General features: G+C 54.6%; 1 protein-coding gene across 1 annotated transcript; it reads left to right on the top strand.

Moving 5' to 3' along the window:
- The first annotated feature begins 240 nt into the window (after window positions 1-240).
- Window positions 241-6,620, top strand: LOC142474341 (uncharacterized). The gene is made up of 5 exons (XM_075580860.1): window positions 241-263; window positions 2,160-2,696; window positions 2,782-3,174; window positions 3,242-5,897; window positions 5,952-6,620. Exons 1-5 carry the CDS (start codon window positions 241-243, stop codon window positions 6,618-6,620), a joined length of 4,278 nt encoding a protein of 1,425 aa, XP_075436975.1.
- Window positions 6,621-20,476: the final 13,856 nt, after the last annotated feature.

Here is a 20,476-nt window from a genome sequence, read left to right as displayed (position 1 = left end):
TCAAATAGACTGATATTCTTAAGAATAGTTGCACATAGTGGGCTTCTTTCTGTTGGTAACTTCTTCAGATATTCAGCACCTCTTTCCTCTCTCCGTGATGTTATCTCCCTCCTGGTCTCCTGCCTGGCCTCTGGCCTTTCTTCCTTTCTCCTTCCTAGCTTCGCTGCCCCACTGAAGGACTTGTTATCCAGATAATATTCCTTGAATCAGCTCTCTTACCTCTAACTGTTATATCCTAACATGGCCTTTCATACATTACTGAGGTCAGGGGAACTCCTTCTGAACATATAGGGAGCGTAAAGCTTGTTGCACTCTGTGAGGGAGTATACAAGAGGTTAAAACACTCTCTTACTTTAGCAGACCAGAAGAACCACACCTTGGTCTGCTAGCTGATTGGAAAGGGGAGGTTAAAAGGAAGACCGCAGATTTCTTTCAGGCTGTCATTCTGCCTCTGAACCTGTGAGGAAACAGTTTGCAGAGAGCCTGGCAGAGGGGAGAGAGCCTGGCTGAGGGGAGAGAGCCTGCCTGAGGGGAGAGAGCCTGCCTGAGGGGACAGCCTGGCTGAGGGGAGAGAGCCTGCCTGAGGGGAGAGAGCCTGCCTGAGGGGAGAGAGCCTGGCAGAGGGGAGAGAGCCTGGCTGAGGGGAGAGAGCCTGGTTGAGGGGAGAGAGCCTGCCTGAGGGGACAGCCTGGCTGAGGGGAGAGAGCCTGCCTGAGGGGAGAGAGCCTGCCTGAGGGGAAAGAGCCTGGCAGAGGGGAGAGAGCCTGGCTGAGGGGAGAGAGCCTGGCTGAGGGGAGAGCCTGCCTGAGGGGAGAGAGCCTGCCTGAGGGGAAAGAGCCTGGCAGAGGGGAGAGAGCCTGGCTGAGGGGAGAGAGCCTGGCAGAGGGGAGAGAGCCTGCCTGAGGGGAGAGAGCCTGCCTGAGGGGAGAGAGTCTGGCAGAGGGGAGAGCCTGGCTGAGGGGAGAGCCTGCCTGAGGGGAGAGAGCCTGCCTGAGGGGAAAGAGCCTGGCAGAGGGGAGAGAGCCTGGCTGAGGGGAGAGAGCCTGGCAGAGGGGAGAGAGCCTGCCTGAGGGGAGAGAGTCTGGCAGAGGGGAGAGCCTGGCTGAGGGGAGAGCCTGCCTGAGGGGAGAGAGCCTGCCTGAGGGGAAAGAGCCTGGCTGAGGGGAGAGAGCCTGGCTGAGGGGAGAGAGCCTGGCAGAGGGGAGAGAGCCTGCCTGAGGGGAGAGAGCCTGCCTGAGGGGAGAGAGCCTGCCTGAGGGGAGAGAGTCTGGCAGAGGGGAGAGCCTGGCTGAGGGGAGAGAGCCTGCCTGAGGGGAGAAAGCCGGGCAGAGGGAAGAGCTTGGCTGAGGGGAGAGAGCCTGGCTGAGGGGAGAGAGCCTGCCTGAGGGGAGAGAGCCTGCCTGAGGGGAGAGAGCCTGGCTGAGGGGAGAGAGCCTGCCTGAGGGGAGAGAGCCTGGCTGAGGGGAGAGCCTGCCTGAGGGGAGAGAGCCGGGCAGAGGGGAGAGAGCCAGGCAGAGGGGAGAGCCTGGCTGAGGGGAGAGAGCCGGGCAGAGGAGAGAGCCGGGCAGAGGAGAGAGCCTGGCTGAGGGGAGAGCCTGGCTGAGGGAGAGCCTGGCTGAGGGGAGAGAGCCGGGCAGAGTAGAGAGCCTGGCTGAGGGGAGAGCCGGGCAGAGGGGAGAGCCTGGCTGAGGGGAGAGAGCCTGGCTGAGGGGAGAGAGCCTGCCTGAGGGGAGAGAGCCTGGCTGAGGGGAGAGCCTGCCTGAGGGGAGAGCCTGGCTGAGGGGAGAGCCTGCCTGAGGGGAGAGCCTGGCTGAGGGGAGAGAGCCGGGCAGAGGAGAGAGCCTGGCTGAGGGGAGAGCCTGAACTCCCTGTTGTGTGCCTGGAACTAAGGACTATTGATTTGTTGCAGACTGATGCCATTTCTTTCATTGCTTTATTCTCTGTGTAACTACAACCCGCTTCCCTGGTCAGGGAAATAAAGCACTTTTCATAGCAAGAAAGTGGTGTGTAAGCACTTTTCTGACCATAGCGGCAAGGCTGCTCCGTCACATATGGTGTCTGAAGTGGGATGAGCGCCTCCTCTGGTCAGTATATAGAACACACCTGAAGTTATCAAAATGGAGATGGAAAAATTGATACAGTATCTGGTGGAAAACCAGGCCGCACAACGGGCTGAACAACAGGCTGCACAGCAACAGCAGGTCCAGATACTGCAGCTACAACAGGCCGTCCAACAGCAGCGAGAGGCTGGAAACCAGGCCGCACAACGGGCTGAACAACAGGCTGCACAGCAACAGCAGGTCCAGATACTGCAGCAACAACAGGCCGCCCAACAGCAGCGAGAGGCTGGAAACCAGGCCGCACAACGGGCTGAACAACAGGCTGCACAGCAACAGCAGGTCCAGATACTGCAGCTACAACAGGCCGCCCAACAGCAGCGAGAGGCTGGAAACCAGGCCGCACAACGGGCTGAACAACAGGCTGCACAGCAACAGCAGGTCCAGATACTGCAGCAACAACAGGCCGCCCAACAGCAGCGAGAGGCTGGAAACCAGGCCGCACAACGGGCTGAACAACAGGCTGCACAGCAACAGCAGGTCCAGATACTGCAGCAACAACAGGCCGCCCAACAGCAGCGAGAGGCTGGAAACCAGGCCGCACAACGGGCTGAACAACAGGCTGCACAGCAACAGCAGGTCCAGATACTGCAGCAACAACAGGCCGTCCGTCCAACAGCAGCGAGAGGCTGAAAACCAGGCCGCACAACAGGCTTAACAACAGGCTGCACAGCAACAGCAGGTCCAGATACTGCAGCTACAACAGGCCGCCCAACAGCAGCGAGAGGCTGGAAACCAGGCCGCACAACAGCAGCGAGAGGCTGAATACCGGGCCGCCCAACAGCAGCGAGAGGCTGAATACCGGGCTGCCCAACAGCAGCGAGAGGCTGGAAACCAGGCCGCACAAAGTGCTGTACAACAGGCTGCACAGCAACAGCGGGTCCAGATACTGCAGCAACAACAGGCCGCCCAACAGCAGCGAGAGGCTGGAAACCAGGCCGCACAACAGCAGCGAGAGGCTGAATACCGGGCTGCCCAACAGCAGCGAGAGGCTGGAAACCAGGCCGCCCAACAGCAGCGAGAGGCTGAATTCCGGGCCGCCCAACAGCAGCGAGAGGCTGGAAACCAGGCCGCCCAACAGCAGCGAGAGGCTGAATACCGGGCCGCAAAGTGCTGAACAACAGGCTGCACAGCAACAGCAGCGAGAGGCTGAATACCGGGCCGCACAACAGCAGCGAGAGGCTGGAAACCAGGCCGCCCAACAGCAGCGAGAGGCTGGAAACCAGGCCGCACAACGGGCTGAACAACAGGCTGCACAGCAACAGCAGGTCCAGATACTGCAGCAACAACAGGCCGCCCAACAGCAGCGAGAGGCTGGAAACCAGGCCGCACAACAGCAGCGAGAGGCTGGAAACCAGGCCGCACAACAGCAGCGAGAGGCTGAATTACGGGCCGCCCAACAGCAGCGAGAGGCTGGAAACCAGGCCGCACAACAGCAGCGAGAGGCTGAATACCGGGCCGCCCAACAGCAGCGAGAGGCTGAATACCAGGCCGCACAAAGTGCTGTACAACAGGCTGCACAGCAACAGCAGCGAGAGGCTGAATACCGGGCCGCCCAACAGCAGCGAGAGGCTGGAAACCAGGCCGCCCAACAGCAGCGAGAGGCTGGAAACCAGGCCGCACAACAGGCTGAACAACAGGCTGCACAGCAACAGCAGCGAGAGGCTGGAAACCAGGCCGCCCAACAGCAGCGAGAGGCTGATAACCAGGCCGCCCAACAGCAGCGACAGGCTGGAAACCAGGCCGCCCAACAGCAGCGAGAGGCTGAATTCCGGGCCGCCCAACAGCAGCGAGAGGCTGGAAACCAGGCCGCCCAACAGCAGCGAGAGGCTGAATACCGGGCCGCAAAGTGCTGAACAACAGGCTGCACAGCAACAGCAGCGAGAGGCTGAATACCGGGCCGCCCAACAGCAGCGAGAGGCTGGAAACCAGGCCGCCCAACAGCAGCGAGAGGCTGGAAACCAGGCCGCACAACGGGCTGAACAACAGGCTGCACAGCAACAGCAGGTCCAGATACTGCAGCAACAACAGGCCGCCCAACAGCAGCGAGAGGCTGGAAACCAGGCCGCACAACAGCAGCGAGAGGCTGGAAACCAGGCCGCACAACAGCAGCGAGAGGCTGAATTACGGGCCGCCCAACAGCAGCGAGAGGCTGGAAACCAGGCCGCACAACAGCAGCGAGAGGCTGAATACCGGGCCGCCCAACAGCAGCGAGAGGCTGAATACCAGGCCGCACAAAGTGCTGTACAACAGGCTGCACAGCAACAGCAGCGAGAGGCTGAATACCGGGCCGCCCAACAGCAGCGAGAGGCTGGAAACCAGGCCGCCCAACAGCAGCGAGAGGCTGGAAACCAGGCCGCACAACAGGCTGAACAACAGGCTGCACAGCAACAGCAGCGAGAGGCTGGAAACCAGGCCGCCCAACAGCAGCGAGAGGCTGATAACCAGGCCGCCCAACAGCAGCGAGAGGCTGAATACCAGGCCGCCCAACAGCAGAGAGAGGCTGAATACCAGGCCGCACAACAGGCCGCACAACAGGCCGCCCAACAGCAGCAAGAGGCTGGAAACCAGGCCGCCCAACAGCAGCGAGAGGCTGAAAACCAGGCCGCACAACAGGCCGCCCAACAGCAGCGAGAGGCTGAATTCCGGGCCGCCCAACAGCAGCGAGAGGCTGATAACCAGGCCGCAAAGCAGCAGCAAGAGGCTGGAAACCGGGCCGCCCAACAGCAGCGAGAGGCTGGAAACCAGGCCGCACAACAGCAGCGAGAGGCTGGAAACCAGGCCGCACAACAGCAGCGAGAGGCTGGAAACCAGGCCGCCCAACAGCAGCGAGAGGCTGGAAACCAGGCCGCACAACAGCAGCGAGAGGCTGAATTACGGGCCGCCCAACAGCAGCGAGAGGCTGGAAACCAGGCCGCACAACAGCAGCGAGAGGCTGAATACCGGGCCGCCCAACAGCAGCGAGAGGCTGAATACCAGGCCGCACAAAGTGCTGTACAACAGGCTGCACAGCAACAGCAGCGAGAGGCTGAATACCGGGCCGCCCAACAGCAGCGAGAGGCTGGAAACCAGGCCGCCCAACAGCAGCGAGAGGCTGGAAACCAGGCCGCCCAACAGCAGCGAGAGGCTGAATACCAGGCCGCCCAACAGCAGAGAGAGGCTGAATACCAGGCCGCACAACAGGCCGCCCAACAGCAGCAAGAGGCTGGAAACCAGGCCGCCCAACAGCAGCGAGAGGCTGAAAACCAGGCCGCACAACAGGCCGCCCAACAGCAGCGAGAGGCTGAATTCCGGGCCGCCCAACAGCAGCGAGAGGCTGATAACCAGGCCGCAAAGCAGCAGCAAGAGGCTGGAAACCAGGCCGCCCAACAGCAGCGAGAGGCTGGAAACCAGGCCGCACAACAGCAGCGAGAGGCTGGAAACCAGGCCGCACAACAGCAGCGAGAGGCTGGAAACCAGGCCGCACAACAGCAGCGAGAGGCTGAATTACGGGCCGCCCAACAGCAGCGAGAGGCTGAATACCGGGCCGCCCAACAGCAGCGAGAGGCTGAATACCAGGCCGCACAAAGTGCTGTACAACAGGCTGCACAGCAACAGCAGCGAGAGACTGAATTCCGGGCCGCACAACAGGCTGAACAACAGGCTGCACAGCAACAGCAGCGAGAGGCTGGAAACCAGGCCGCCCAACAGCAGCGAGAGGCTGATAACCAGGCCGCCCAACAGCAGCGAGAGGCTGAATACCAGGCCGCCCAACAGCAGCGAGAGGCTGAATACCAGGCCGCAATACAGGCCGCCCAACAGCAGCAAGAGGCTGGAAACCAGGCCGCCCAACAGCAGCGAGAGGCTGAAAACCAGGCCTCACAACAGGCCGCCCAACAGCAGCGAGAGGCTGAATACCGGGCCGCCCAACAGCAGCGAGAGGCTGATAACCAGGCCGCAAAGCAGCAGCGAGAGGCTGAATTACGGGCCGCAAAGCAGCAGCGAGAGGCTGATAACCAGGCCGCAAAGCAGCAGCAAGAGGCTGGAAACCAGGCCGCCCAACAGCAGCGAGAGGCTGAATACCGGGCCGCCCAACAGCAGCGAGAGGCTGAATACCGGGCCGCCCAACAGCAGCGAGAGGCTGGAAACCAGGCCGCCCAACAGCAGCGAGAGGCTGAATACCGGGCCGCCCAACAGCAGCGAGAGGCTGATAACCAGGCCGCAAAGCAGCAGTTTTTCCTACAGCTAACAGCTCACCAGACACAGGCCCAACAGCAGCTGGTACAACAGATGGGAGCTGCAACAAACGCTGAGGCCCCAAGTCCCACTTCCCGGAACCCGGGCACCGGAGATCAGAGACCTGCCATTAGGCTGACGAAAATGGGACCTGATGACGGGACGGAGGCCTACCTCATCCCGTTTGAGCGAGTTGCGTTTTTTTTCACAGTGGCCCAAGGAGGACAGGACTGCCTACCTGGCCCCGCAGTTAACGGGAGAAGCACAGGCAGCATATTGCGCCCTTGACCTCAACTACGCCGAATTCAAGGCAGCAATACTGGATCGCGTGGTGATAACCGAGGATACCTATCGGCAACACTTCCCAGAAGAGCGGTATTCCCCAGGTATGCGAACCCAAGTCCTAGCCCAATTTATACGGGACTATGCTGGCTACATTCAGAGACCCGCAGCTCCATCGAGGTCGCAGAGTTAGTCGCCCTAAAACTATTTTTGCGGGTTTGGCCCCTAGGCGGAAGGGAGTGGGTTTGTCACCATTCAGCCAAGACCCTCCTTGAAGCCTCCAAACTAATGGAGAACTTTTTGGCCGCAGAACAGTCCTGTGCCCATGGTCCGAGGGGGGAAAAAGGGTTGCCATTAAAGAAACACTGTACATTTGGAAAAGGCAGGTTTCCTCCACCAGGCAGAGGCTCAGGGGCCAAATGGAGGGCTTCGTTGCCTTCAATATGGGACATAGTATGCACCAACCAGGCCCTACGAGGGGGGTGTCCCAAGGGGGGCCTAAAATAGACTGGAAGCCAGAAAGGTCTCGGTGTTTGCCACAGATCCCATAGTGTGTTTTTCCTGTGGTGAACCGGGTCAGGGAATAGAAAACCCTCCCTCAATGGAGGCCGAGATGCTGTCGGGGATTTCAAATTTTCTGGTAGAACAAAAAAATGACCGATTCCTTAAGCCGGGTATATGACCAGGGGGCAGTGGTAGACAAGGAAGTAATTAACCCCACAGGGGGTCAGTATTTTTCCTCATTTTGAGTTGCATAACGATCTCTTATACTGAGTTGAAAAAGAAGCAAACTCAAGACACCAAAGCAACTGTTAGTGCCAAGGCCCTATAGAAAAGAGGTATTACGTTTAGCTCATACTCTTCCTTGTTCAGGTCACCTGGGAAGGGAGAAAACCCGAATCCGCCTCATGGCACGGTTCTATTGGCCGGGAAATTTTTAGAGCGGTAAAGGACTTCTGTGATTCGTGCCCTGAGTGTCAGATGGTTGCCCCAAAGGGGAACACCAAGGTCCCAATAGTAGAGACCCCTTTTGAAGGAATAGGTGTAGATATTATGGGTCCCCTGGAAAAAAGTGCTGCAGGGTACAGTATAGAGTCGTCATAGTAGATTATGCTACATGGTACCCAGAAGCTATTCCATTGAGAACGATATCCGCTAAGGTTGTAGTAATTAAGGCCTTCTCCCGAGTGGGGTTTCCTACTGAAATTTTAACAGACCAGGGAACAAATTTTATGCCCAGGCTCATGAAGGAAGTCTGTGAAAATTGAAGTCGGTACGGACCTCGGTTTATCATCCGCAAACAGATGGACTAGTCAAACGGTTTAATAAGACACTTAAAAATATGCTAAGAAAATGTATATCAACTACGACACGGCATTGGGATGGGCTGCTTTCACCTCTCTCTTTGCTTTTCGGGAAGTCCCCCAGTCTTCCACCGGGGTTTCACCTTTTGAGTTACTTTATGGAAAACAACAAAGAGGAATCCTGAATTTGGCAAAAGAAATGTGGGAAGAACATGTCACGGGAGACCAGGACTAATACCCGGGATCAATATCGCCAGACAGAACACGGGAGACCAGGACTAATACCCGGGATCAATATCTCCAGACAGAACACGGGAGACCAGGACTAATACCCGGGATCAATATCGCCAGACAGAACACGGGAGACCAGGACTAATACCAGGGATCAATATCGCCAGACAGAACACGGGAGACCAGGACTAATACCCGGGATCAATATCGCCAGACAGAACACGGGAGACCAGGACTAATACCCGGGATCAATATCGCCAGACAGAACACGGGAGACCAGGACTAATACCCGGGATCAATATCGCCAGACAGAACACGGGAGACCAGGACTAATACCCGGGATCAATATCGCCAGACAGACACGGGAGACCAGGACTAATACCCGGGATCAATATCGCCAGACAGACACTGGAGACCAGGACTAATACCCGGGATCAATATCGCCAGACAGAACACAGGAGACCAGGACTAATACCCGGGATCAATATCGCCAGACAGAACACGGGAGACCAGGACTAATACCCGGGATCAATATCGCCAGACAGAACACGGGAGACCAGGACTAATACCTGGGATCAATATTGCCAGACAGACACGGGAGACCAGGACTAATACCCAGGATCAATATCGCCAGACAGAACACAGGAGACCGGGACTAATACCCGGGATCAATATCCCCCGACAGAACACGGGAGACCAGGACTAATACCCGGGATCAATATCGCCAGACAGACACGGGAGACCAGGACTAATACCCGGGATCAATATCCCCCGACAGAACACGGGAGACCAGGACTAATACCCGGGATCAATATCACCAGACAGACACGGGAGACCAGGACTAATACCCAGGATCAATATCGCCAGACAGACACGGGAGACCAGGACTAATACCCGGGATCAATATCGCCAGACAGAACACGGGAGACCAGGACTAATACCCGGGATCAATATCGCCAGACAGAACACGGGAGACCAGGACTAATACCCGGGATCAATATCGCCAGACAGAACACAGGAGACCAGGACTAATACCCGGGATCAATATCGCCAGACAGAACACGGGAGACCAGGACTAATACCCGGGATCAATATCGCCACACAGAACACGGGAGACCAGGACTAATACCCGGGATCAATATCGCCAGACAGACACGGGAGACCAGGACTAATACCCGGGATCAATATCGCCAGACAGACACTGGAGACCAGGACTAATACCCGGGATCAATATCGCCAGACAGAACACAGGAGACCAGGACTAATACCCGGGATCAATATCGCCAGACAGACACGGGAGACCAGGACTAATACCCGGGATCAATATCCCCCGACAGAACACGGGAGACCAGGACTAATACCCGGGATCAATATCACCAGACAGACACGGGAGACCAGGACTAATACCCGGGATCAATATCGCCAGACAGACACGGGAGACCAGGACTAATACCCGGGATCAATATCGCCAGGCAGAACACGGGAGACCAGGACTAATACCCGGGATCAATATCGCCAGACAGAACACAGGAGACCTGGACTAATACCCGGGATCAATATCGCCAGACAGACACGGGAGACCAGGAATAATACCCAGGATCAATATCGCCAGACAGACACGGGAGACCAGGACTAATTCCCGGGATCAATATCGCCAGACAGAACACTGGAGACCGGGACTAATACCAGGGATCAATATCGCCAGACAGAACACAGGAGACCAGGACTAATACCCGGGATCAATATCGCCAGACAGACACGGGAGACCAGGACTAATACCCGGGATCAATATCGCCAGACAGAACACGGGAGACCAGGACTAATACCCGGGATCAATATCGCCCGACAGAACATGGGAGACCAGGACTAATACCCGGGATCAATATCGCCAGACAGAACATGGGAGACCAGGACTAATACCCGGGATCAATATCGCCAGCCAGACACGGGAGACCAGGACTAATACCAGGGATCAATATCGCCAGACAGAACACGGGAGATCAGGACTAATACCCGGGATCAATATCGCCAGACAGACACTGGAGACCAGGACTAATACCCGGGATCAATATCGCCAGACAGAACACGGGAGACCGGGACTAATACCCAGGATCAATATCGCCAGACAGAACACGGGAGACCAGGACTAATACCCAGCATCAATATCGCCAGACAGAACACGGGAGACCAGGACTAATACCCGGGATCAATATCGCCAGACAGAACACGGGAGACCAGGACTAATACCCGGGATCAATATCGCCAGACAGACACGGGAGACCAGGACTAATACCCGGGATCAATATCGCCAGACAGACACGGGAGACCAGGACTAATACCCGGGATCAATATCGCCAGACAGAACACGGGAGACCAGGACTAATACCCGGGATCAATATCGCCAGACAGAACACAGGAGACCAGGACTAATACCCGGGATCAATATCGCCAGACAGACACGGGAGACCAGGACTAATACCCGGGATCAATATCGCCAGACAGAACACGGGAGACCAGGACTAATACCCGGGATCAATATCGCCAGACAGAACACGGGAGACCAGGACTAATACCCGGGATCAATATCGCCAGACAGACACTGGAGACCTGGACTAATACCCGGGATCAATATCGCCAGATAGAACACAGGAGACCGGGACTAATACCCGGGATCAATATCGCCAGACAGAACACAGGAGACAAGGACTAATACCCGGGATCAATATCGCCAGACAGAACACAGGAGACCAGGACTAATACCCGGGATCAATATCGCCAGATAGAACACAGGAGACCGGGACTAATACCCGGGATCAATATCGCCAGACAGAACACAGGAGACCAGGACTAATACCCGGGATCAATATCGCCAGACAGAACACGGGAGACCAGGACTAATACCCGGGATCAATATCGCCAGACAGAACACAGGAGACCAGGACTAATACCCGGGATCAATATCGCCAGACAGAACACGGGAGACCAGGACTAATACCCGGGATCAATATCGCCAGACAGAACACAGGAGACCGGGACTAATACCCGGGATCAATATCGCCAGACAGACACGGGAGACCAGGACTAATACCAGGGATCAATATCGCCAGACAGAACACAGGAGACCGGGACTAATACCCGGGATCAATATCGCCAGACAGAACACGGGAGACCAGGACTAATACCCGGGATCAATATCGCCAGACAGAACACAGGAGACCGGGACTAATACCCAGGATCAATATCGCCAGACAGAACACAGGAGACCGGGACTAATACCCGGGATCAATATCGCCAGACAGAACACGGGAGACCAGGACTAATACCCGGGATCAATATCGCCAGACAGAACACAGGAGACCGGGACTAATACCCGGGATCAATATCGCCAGACAGACACGGGAGACCAGGACTAATACCAGGGATCAATATCGCCAGACAGAAAAAAGGAGACCAGGAATAATACCCAGGATCAATATCGCCAGACAGAACACAGGAGACCAGGACTAATACCCGGGATCAATATCGCCAGACAGAACACAGGAGACCGGGACTAATACCCAGGATCAATATCGCCAGACAGAACACAGGAGACCGGGACTAATACCCAGGATCAATATCGCCAGACAGAACACGGGAGACCAGGACTAATACCCGGGATCAATATCGCCAGGCAGACACGGGAGACCAGGACTAATACCCGGGATCAATATCGCCAGACAGAACACAGGAGACCGGGACTAATACCCAGGATCAATATCGCCAGACAGAACACAGGAGACCAGGACTAACACCCGGGATCAATATCGCCAGACAGAACACAGGAGACCGGGACTAATACCCAGGATCAATATCGCCAGACAGAACACAGGAGACCAGGACTAACACCCGGGATCAATATCGCCAGACAGAACACAGGAGACCGGGACTAATACCCAGGATCAATATCGCCAGACAGAACACAGGAGACCGGGACTAATACCCAGGATCAATATCGCCAGACAGAACACGGGAGACCAGGACTAATACCCGGGATCAATATCGCCAGGCAGACACGGGAGACCAGGACTAATACCCGGGATCAATATCGCCAGACAGAACACAGGAGACCGGGACTAATACCCAGGATCAATATCGCCAGACAGAACACAGGAGACCAGGACTAACACCCGGGATCAATATCGCCAGACAGAACACAGGAGACCGGGAATAATACCCAGGATCAATATCGCCAGATAGACACGGGAGACAAGGACTAATACCCGGGATCAATATCACCAGACAGACACGGGAGACCAGGACTAATACCCGGGATCAATATCGCCAGACAGAACACGAGAGTTTATAAAATTAATTTATTGGAAAAACATTTCCACAACTATACAAAAGACACAAACATCACACATCACACATACCCAACTGGGGAAACTGGGGAATACCCTGCCTAACTAGTCACAGGGACCTATACCCAACTGGGGACACTGGGGTATACCCTGCCTAACTAGTCGCAGGGGCCTATACCCAACTGGGGAAACTGGGGGATACCCTGCCTAACTAGTCACAGGGACCTATACCCAACTGGGGACACTGGGAGATACCCTGCCTAACTAGTCACAGGGACCTATATCCAACTGGGGATACTGGGGGATACCCTGCCTAACTAGTCACAGGGACCTATACCCAACTGGGGAAACTGGGGGATACCCTGCCTAACTAGTCACAGGGACCTATACCCAACTGGGGACACTGGGGGATACCCTGCCTAACTACTCGCAGGGACCTATACCCAACTGCGGACACTGGGGGATACCCTGCCTAACTAGTCACAGGGGCCTATACCCAACTGGGGAAACTGGGGGGTACCCTGCCTAACTAGTCACAGGGGCCTATACCCAACTGGGGACACTGGGGGATACCCTGCCTAACTAGTCACAGGGACCGATACCCAACTGGGGACACTGAGGGATACCCTGCCTAACTAGTCACAGGGGGCTATACCCAACTGGGGAAACTGGGGAATACACTGCCTAACTAGTCACAGGGACCTATACCCAACTGAGAAAACTGGGGGATACCCTGCCTAACTATCGCAGGGACCTATACCCAACTGGGGAAACTGGGGGACACCCTGCCTAACTAGTCACAGGGACCTATACCCAACTGGGGACACTGGGGGATACCCTGCCTAACTAGTCACAGGGACCGATACCCAACTGGGGACACTGAGGGATACCCTGCCTAACTAGTCACAGGGGGCTATACCCAACTGGGGAAACTGGGGAATACACTGCCTAACTAGTCACAGGGACCTATACCCAACTGAGAAAACTGGGGGATACCCTGCCTAACTATCGCAGGGACCTATACCCAACTGGGGAAACTGGGGGACACCCTGCCTAACTAGTCACAGGGACCTATACCCAACTGGGGACACTGGGGGATACCCTGCCTAACTAGTCGCAGGGACCTATACCCAACTGGGGAAACTGGGGGACTCCCTGCCTAACTAGTCTTAGGGACCTATACCCAACTGGGGACACTGGGGGATACCCTGCCTAACTAGTCACAGGGACCTATACCCAACTGAGGACACTGGGGGATACCCTGCCTATCTTGTCGCAGGGGCCTATACCCAACTGGGGACACTGGGGGATACCCTGCCTAACTAGTCACAGAGCGTGTATATATAGGCGCTCTGAATCAATAGTGGCATATATGTGGTGTACATGTATAACATTCAAGCACGGCAAAGTAGATATCTGTATGTGACTATCTGTGGACGTGTGACTGATGTTGTGGTCCCATTCAAACACTGGAAGCTGCCTACCATAAGGGTAATACCTAATGAGGCGCTCCGTGAGTATAGCCCCTAGAGCCAAATAATGCAAAGGTCTGCAAGTATAGAATCAATATAGTGATTTATGTGGACACCTTCTTGGGGTACCTTGAGTATGCCTTATTTCTCTAGAAGTGTAGACAAGATGTAGCTTGGCTATGGGACTAATGAAGGGAATATTGAAATATCCTAAATAGAGTCACAGGCAGCTGCTCATATATATCCTCTGCACTATATATATATATATATATTGTTATATTCTATTCTATTGGCTGCAGTGATACACGGAGAGTATATCATTTACCCACACAGACCCCCTTGTACGGGGAATTGTTAGTAGGGGAATCTGCTCACCCCAACAATGTGCAGCAAAAACTGTGCTAGAGGTGTGAACAGATAATGGTATGAATATCTGCAAAGGTGATAATAGTATACAGGCATACCCCGCTTTAAGGACACTCACTTTAAGTACACTCGCGAGTAAGTACATCTCGCTCAATAGGCAAACAGCAGCTCACGCATGCGCCTGTCAGCACGTCCTGAACAGCAACACCGGCTCCCTACCTGTACCAAAGCTGTGCGCAAGCAGGGAGACTATAGAGCCTGTTACACATGCGTTATTTACATCAGTTATGCACGTATATGACGATTGCCGTACAGTACATGCATCGATAAGTGGGGAAAAGGTAGTGCTTCACTTTAAGTACATTTTCGCTTTACATACATGCTCCGGTCCCATTGCGTACGTTAATGCGGGGTATGCCTGTATACCAGGACCCATATACAACCACCCTGTCAGGGAAGTGTTTAAAGGGTAATATGCAGGGGGAGCGCACACAGGTGGCTGATCAGTGAGTTTAGTCACGGACAGAGATCCTTGAACAAGGAGTTTAACCCCTTTTAGCCCCTAAAACCAAATAGCAGGTAGAAGTAACCGTTCTCCAATAGAGCTCCCTTGATAGGGTAATGGTTTCAATCAGTGAGGGCTAATAGTCCTAAGGGTTACACTGAGGATCAGTGAAATCAGCCGACAGCTGGAATTGTGCTTCTCACATACAGTACCGGCATAGAACAGCTGATTCAGGCTCAGCCGGGGGCAGGCAGGTCAGGGTATACCGATACCGATACCGATACCGATAGCCCACACGGGCCCCCTGATCAGCAGGTAGGTAAGATCATACACAAAGGGCAGATAGAACACACAATACAGATATCTGACAATGCATTGTCCCCTATATCAGCGCTGATCATTAGTATATCAGCGCTGATCGTTAGTATATCAGCGCTGATCGTTAGTATATCAGCGCTGATCGTTAGTATATCAGCGCTGATCGTTAGTATATCAGCGCTGATCATTAGTATATCAGCGCTGATCATTAGTATATCAACGCTGATATGCTCGAGGACAAGCCTAACTATAAGGTGAGTACAAGCACGGTCCCCATGTTCAGAGAGTCCCTGCGTGTCATTGCCTGCTGCTTCTGTATGTAGCGCTCGCTCACATGTCTGACCCTGCGTGTGTCATTACCTGCTGCTTCTGTATATAGCGCTCGCTCACATGTCTGTCCCTGCGTGTGTCATTACCTGCTGCTTCTGTATATAACGCTCGCTCATATGTCTTTCCCTGCGTGTGTCATTGCCTGCTGCTTCTGTATGTAGCGCTCGCTCATATGTCTTTCCCTGCGTGTGTCATTACCTGCTGCTTCTGTATGTAGCGCTCGCTCACATGTCTGTCCCTGCATGTGTCATTACCTGCTGCTTCTGTATATAGCGCTCGCTCACATGTCTGACCCTGCGTGTGTCATTGCCTGCTGCTTCTGTATGTAACGCTCGCTCACATGTCTGACCCTGCGTGTGTCATTGCCTGCTGCTTCTGTATGTAGCGCTCGCTCACATGTCTGTCCCTGCGTGTGTCATTACCTGCTGCTTCTGTATGTAGCGCTCGCTCACATGTCTGTCCCTGCGTGTGTTATTGCCTGCTGCTTCTGTATATAGCGCTCGCTCACATGTCTGTCCCTGCGTGTGTCATTATCTGCTGCTTCTGTATATAGCGCTCGCTCACATGTCTGACCCTGCGTGTCATTGCCTGCTGCTTCTGTATGTAACGCTCGCTCACATGTCTGACCCTGCGTGTGTCATTACCTGCTGCTTCTGAATGTAGCGCTCGCTCACATGTCTGTCCCTGCGTGTCATTACCTGCTGCCTCTGTATGTAACGCTCGCTCACATGTCTGACCCTGCGTGTGACATTGCCTGCTGCTTCTGTATATAGCGCTCGCTCATATGTCTGTCCCTGCGTGTGTCATTACCTGCTGCTTCTGTATATAGCGCTCGCTCACATGACTGACCCTGCGTGTGTCATTACCTGCTGCTTCTGTATGTAGCGCTCGCTCACATGTCTGACCCTGCGTGTGTCATTACCTGCTGCTTCTGTATGTAGCGCTCGCTCACATGACTGACCCTGCGTGTGTCATTACCTGCTGCTTCTGTATATAGCGCTCGCTCACATGTCTGACCCTGCGTGTGACATTGCCTGCTGCTTCTGTATGTAGCGTCGCTCACATGTCTGACCCTGCGTGTCATTGCCTGCTGCTTCTGTATATAGTGCTCGCTCACATGTCTGTCCCTGCATGTGTCATTGCCTGCTGCTTCTGTATGTAGCGCTCGCTCACATGTCTGACCCTGCGTGTGTCATTACCTGCTGCTTCTGTATGTAGCACTCGCTCACATGTCTGACCCTGCGTGTGTCATTACCTGCTGCTTCTGTATATAGCGCTGGCTCACATGTCTGTCCCTGCGTGTGTCATTACCTGCTGCTTCTGTATATAGCGCTCGCTCACATGTCTGTCCCTGCGTGTCATTGCCTGCTGCTTCTGTATATAGCGCTCGCTCACATGTCTGTCCCTGCGTGTGTCATTGCCTGCTGCTTCTGTATATAGCGCTCGCTCACATGTCTGTCCCTGCGTGTGTCATTGCCTGCTGCTTCTGTATATAGCGCTCGCTCACATGTCTGTCCCTTCGTGTGTCAATGCCTGCTGCTTCTGTATATAGCGCTCGCTCACATGTCTGTCCCTGCGTGTGTCATTACCTGCTGCTTCTGTATGTAGCGCTCGCTCACATGTCTGTCCCTGCGTGTGTCATTACCTGCTGCTTCCGTATTGAGCGCTCGCTCACATGTCTGTCCCTGCGTGTGTCATTGCCTGCTGCTTCTGTATATAGCGCTCGCTCACATGTCTGACCCTGCGTGTGTCATTGCCTGCTGCTTCTGTATATAGCGCTCGCTCATATGTCTGTCCCTACGTGTGTCATTACCTGCTGCTTCTGTATGTAGCGCTCGCTCATATGTCTGTCCCTGCGTGTGTCATTACCTGCTGCTTCTGTATGTAACGCTCGCTCACATTTCTTCCCTGCATGTGTCATTGCCTGCTGTTTCTGTATATAGCGCTCGCTCACATGTCTGTCCCTGCGTGTGTCATTGCCTGCTGCTTCTGTATGTAACCCTCGCTCACATGTCTGACCCTGCGTGTGTCATTATCTGCTGCTTCAGTATGTAACGCTCGCTCACATGTCTGACCCTGCGTGTCATTGCCTGCTGCTTCTGTATGTAGCACTCGCTCACATGTCTGTCCCTGCGTGTGTCATTGCCTGCTGCTTCTGTATATAGCGCTCGCTCACATGTCTGTCCCTGCGTGTGTCATTACCTGCTGCTTCTGTATGTAACGCTCGCTCACATGTCTGTCCCTGCGTGTGTCATTGCCTGCTGCTTCTGTATATAGCGCTCGCTCACATGTCTGTCCCTGCGTGTGTCATTACCTGCTGCTTCTGCATATAGCACTCGCTCACATGTCTGACCCTGCGTGTGTCATTGCCTGCTGCTTCTGTATGTAGCGCTCGCTCACATGTCTGTCCCTGCGTGTGTCATTGCCTGCTGCTTCTGTATATAGCGCTCGCTCACATGTCTGACCCTGCGTGTGTCATTACCTGCTGCCTCTGTATGTAGCGCTCGCTCACATGTCTGTCCCTGCGTGTGTCATTGCCTGCTGCTTCTGTATGTAGCGCTCGCTCACATGTCTGTCCCTGCGTGTGTCATTGCCTGCTGCTTCTGTATATAGCGCTCGCTCACATGTCTGTCCCTGCGTGTGTCATTGCCTGCTGCTTCTGTATATAGCGCTCGCTCACATGTCTGTCCCTGCGTGTGTCATTGCCTGCTGCTTCTGTATATAGCGCTCGCTCACATGTCTGACCCTGCGTGTGTCATTGCCTGCTGCTTCTGTATGTAGCGCTCGCTCACATGTCTGTCCCTGCGTGTGTCATTGCCTGCTGCTTCTGTATGTAACGCTCGCTCACATGTCTGTCCCTGCGTGTGTCATTACCTGCTGCTTCTGTATATAGCGCTCGCTCACATGTCTGTCCCTGCGTGTGTCATTGCCTGCTGCTTCTGTATATAGCGCTCGCTCACATGTCTGTCCCTGCGTGTGTCATTGCCTGCTGCTTCTGTATGTAACGCTCGCTCACATGTCTGTCCCTGCGTGTGTCATTGCCTGCTGCTTCTGTATGTAACGCTCGCTCACATGTCTGACCCTGCGTGTGTCATTGCCTGCTGCTTCTGTATATAGCGCTCGCTCACATGTCTGACCCTGCGTGTGTCATTGCCTGCTGCTTCTGTATGTAACGCTCGCTCACATGTCTGACCCTGCGTGTGTCATTACCTGCTGCTTCTGTATGTAACGCTCGCTCACATGTCTGTCCCTGCGTGTGTCATTGCCTGCTGCTTCTGTATGTAACGCTCGCTCACATGTCTGTCCCTGCGTGTGTCATTGCCTGCTGCTTCTGTATATAGCGCTCGCTCACATGTCTGTCCCTGCGTGTGTCATTGCCTGCTGCTTCTGTATATAGCGCTCGCTCACATGTCTGACCCTGCGTGTGTCATTACCTGCTGCTTCTGTATATAGCACTCGCTCACATGTCTGTCCCTGCGTGTGTCATTGCCTGCTGCTTCTGTATATAGCGCTTGCTCACATGTCTGTCCCTGCGTGTGTCATTGCCTGCTGCTTCTGTATGTAACGCTCGCTCACATGTCTGTCCCTGCGTGTGTCATTGCCTGCTGCTTCTGTATGTAACGCTCGCTCACATGTCTGTCCCTGCATGTGTCATTACCTGCTGCTTCTGTATATAGCGCTCGCTCACACGTCTGTCCCTGCGTGTGTCATTATCTGCTGCTTCTGTATATAGCGCTCGCTCACATGTCTTTCCCTGCGTGTGTCATTGCCTGCTGCTTCTGTATATAGCGCTCGCTCACATGTCTGTCCCTGCGTGTGTCATTGCCTGCTGCTTCTGTATATAGCGCTCGCTCACATGTCTGTCCCTGCGTGTGTCATTGCCTGCTGCTTCTGTATATAGCGCTCGCTCACATGTCTGTCCCTGCGTGTGTCATTGCCTGCTGCTTCTGTATATAGCGCTCACTCACATGTCTGACCCTGCGTGTCTCATTGCCTGCTGCTTCTGTATATAGCGCTCGCTCACATGTCTGTCCCTGCGTGTCATTACCTGCTGCCTCTGTATGTAACGCTCGCTCACATGTCTGACCCTGCGTGTGACATTGCCTGCTGCTTCTGTATATAGCGCTCACTCACATGACTGACCCTGCGTGTGTCATTACCTGCTGCTTCTGTATATAGCGCTCGCTCACATGTCTGTCCCTGCGTGTGTCATTGCTTGCTGCTTCTGTATGTAGCGCTCGCTCACATGTCTGACCCTGCGTGTCATTGCCTGCTGCTTCTGTATGTAGCGCTCGCTCACATGTCTGTCCCTGCGTGTGTCATTGCCTGCTGCTTCTGTATGGAGCGCTCGCTCACATGTTTGTCCCTGCGTGTGTCATTGCCTGCTGCTTCCGTATGTAGCGCTCGCTCACATGTCTGACCCTGCGTGTGACATTGCCTGCTGCTTCTGTATATAGCGCTCGCTCACATGTCTGTCCCTGCGTGTGTCATTACCTGCTGCTTCTGTATGTAACGCTCGCTCACATGTCTGACCCTGCGTGTGTCATTACCTGCTGCTTCTGTATGTAGCGCTGGCTCACATGTCTGACCCTGCGTGTGTCATTACCTGCTGCTTCTGTATGTAGCGCTCGCTCACATGTCTGACCCTGCGTGTGTCATTACCTGCTGCTTCTTTATGTAACGCTTGCTCACATGTCTGTCCCTGCGTGTGTCATTGCCTGCTGCTTCTGTATGTAGCGCTCGCACACATGTCTGTCCCTGCGTGTGTTATTGCCTGCTGCTTCTGTATGTAGCGCTCGCTCACATGTCTGTCCCTGCGTGTGTCATTACCTGCTGCTTCTGTATGTAACGCTCGCTCACATGTCTGTCCCTGCGTGTGTCATTACCTGCTGTTTCTGTATGTAGCGCTCGCTCACATGTCTGACCCTGCGTGTGTCATTGCCTGCTGCTTCTTTATGTAACGCTCGCTCACATGTCTGACCCTGCGTGTGTCATT

This window comes from Ascaphus truei, chromosome 2 (genome assembly GCF_040206685.1).
Source record: "Ascaphus truei isolate aAscTru1 chromosome 2, aAscTru1.hap1, whole genome shotgun sequence".
NCBI classification, from domain to species: Eukaryota; Metazoa; Chordata; class Amphibia; order Anura; family Ascaphidae; genus Ascaphus; species Ascaphus truei.
This window is presented reverse-complemented; position numbering and strand designations above follow the sequence as displayed.

Excerpts from the sequence above, each read along its gene's own strand:
- LOC142474341 (XM_075580860.1), top strand. The coding sequence starts at position 241 with ATGGCCTTTCATACATTACTGAG. Across the intron at positions 264-2,159 it reads GCCTTTCATACATTACTGAG|GCCGCACAACGGGCTGAACA; the intron begins GTCAGGGGAACT and ends GTGGAAAACCAG. Across the intron at positions 3,175-3,241 it reads CCGCCCAACAGCAGCGAGAG|GCTGCACAGCAACAGCAGCG; the intron begins GCTGGAAACCAG and ends GCTGAACAACAG.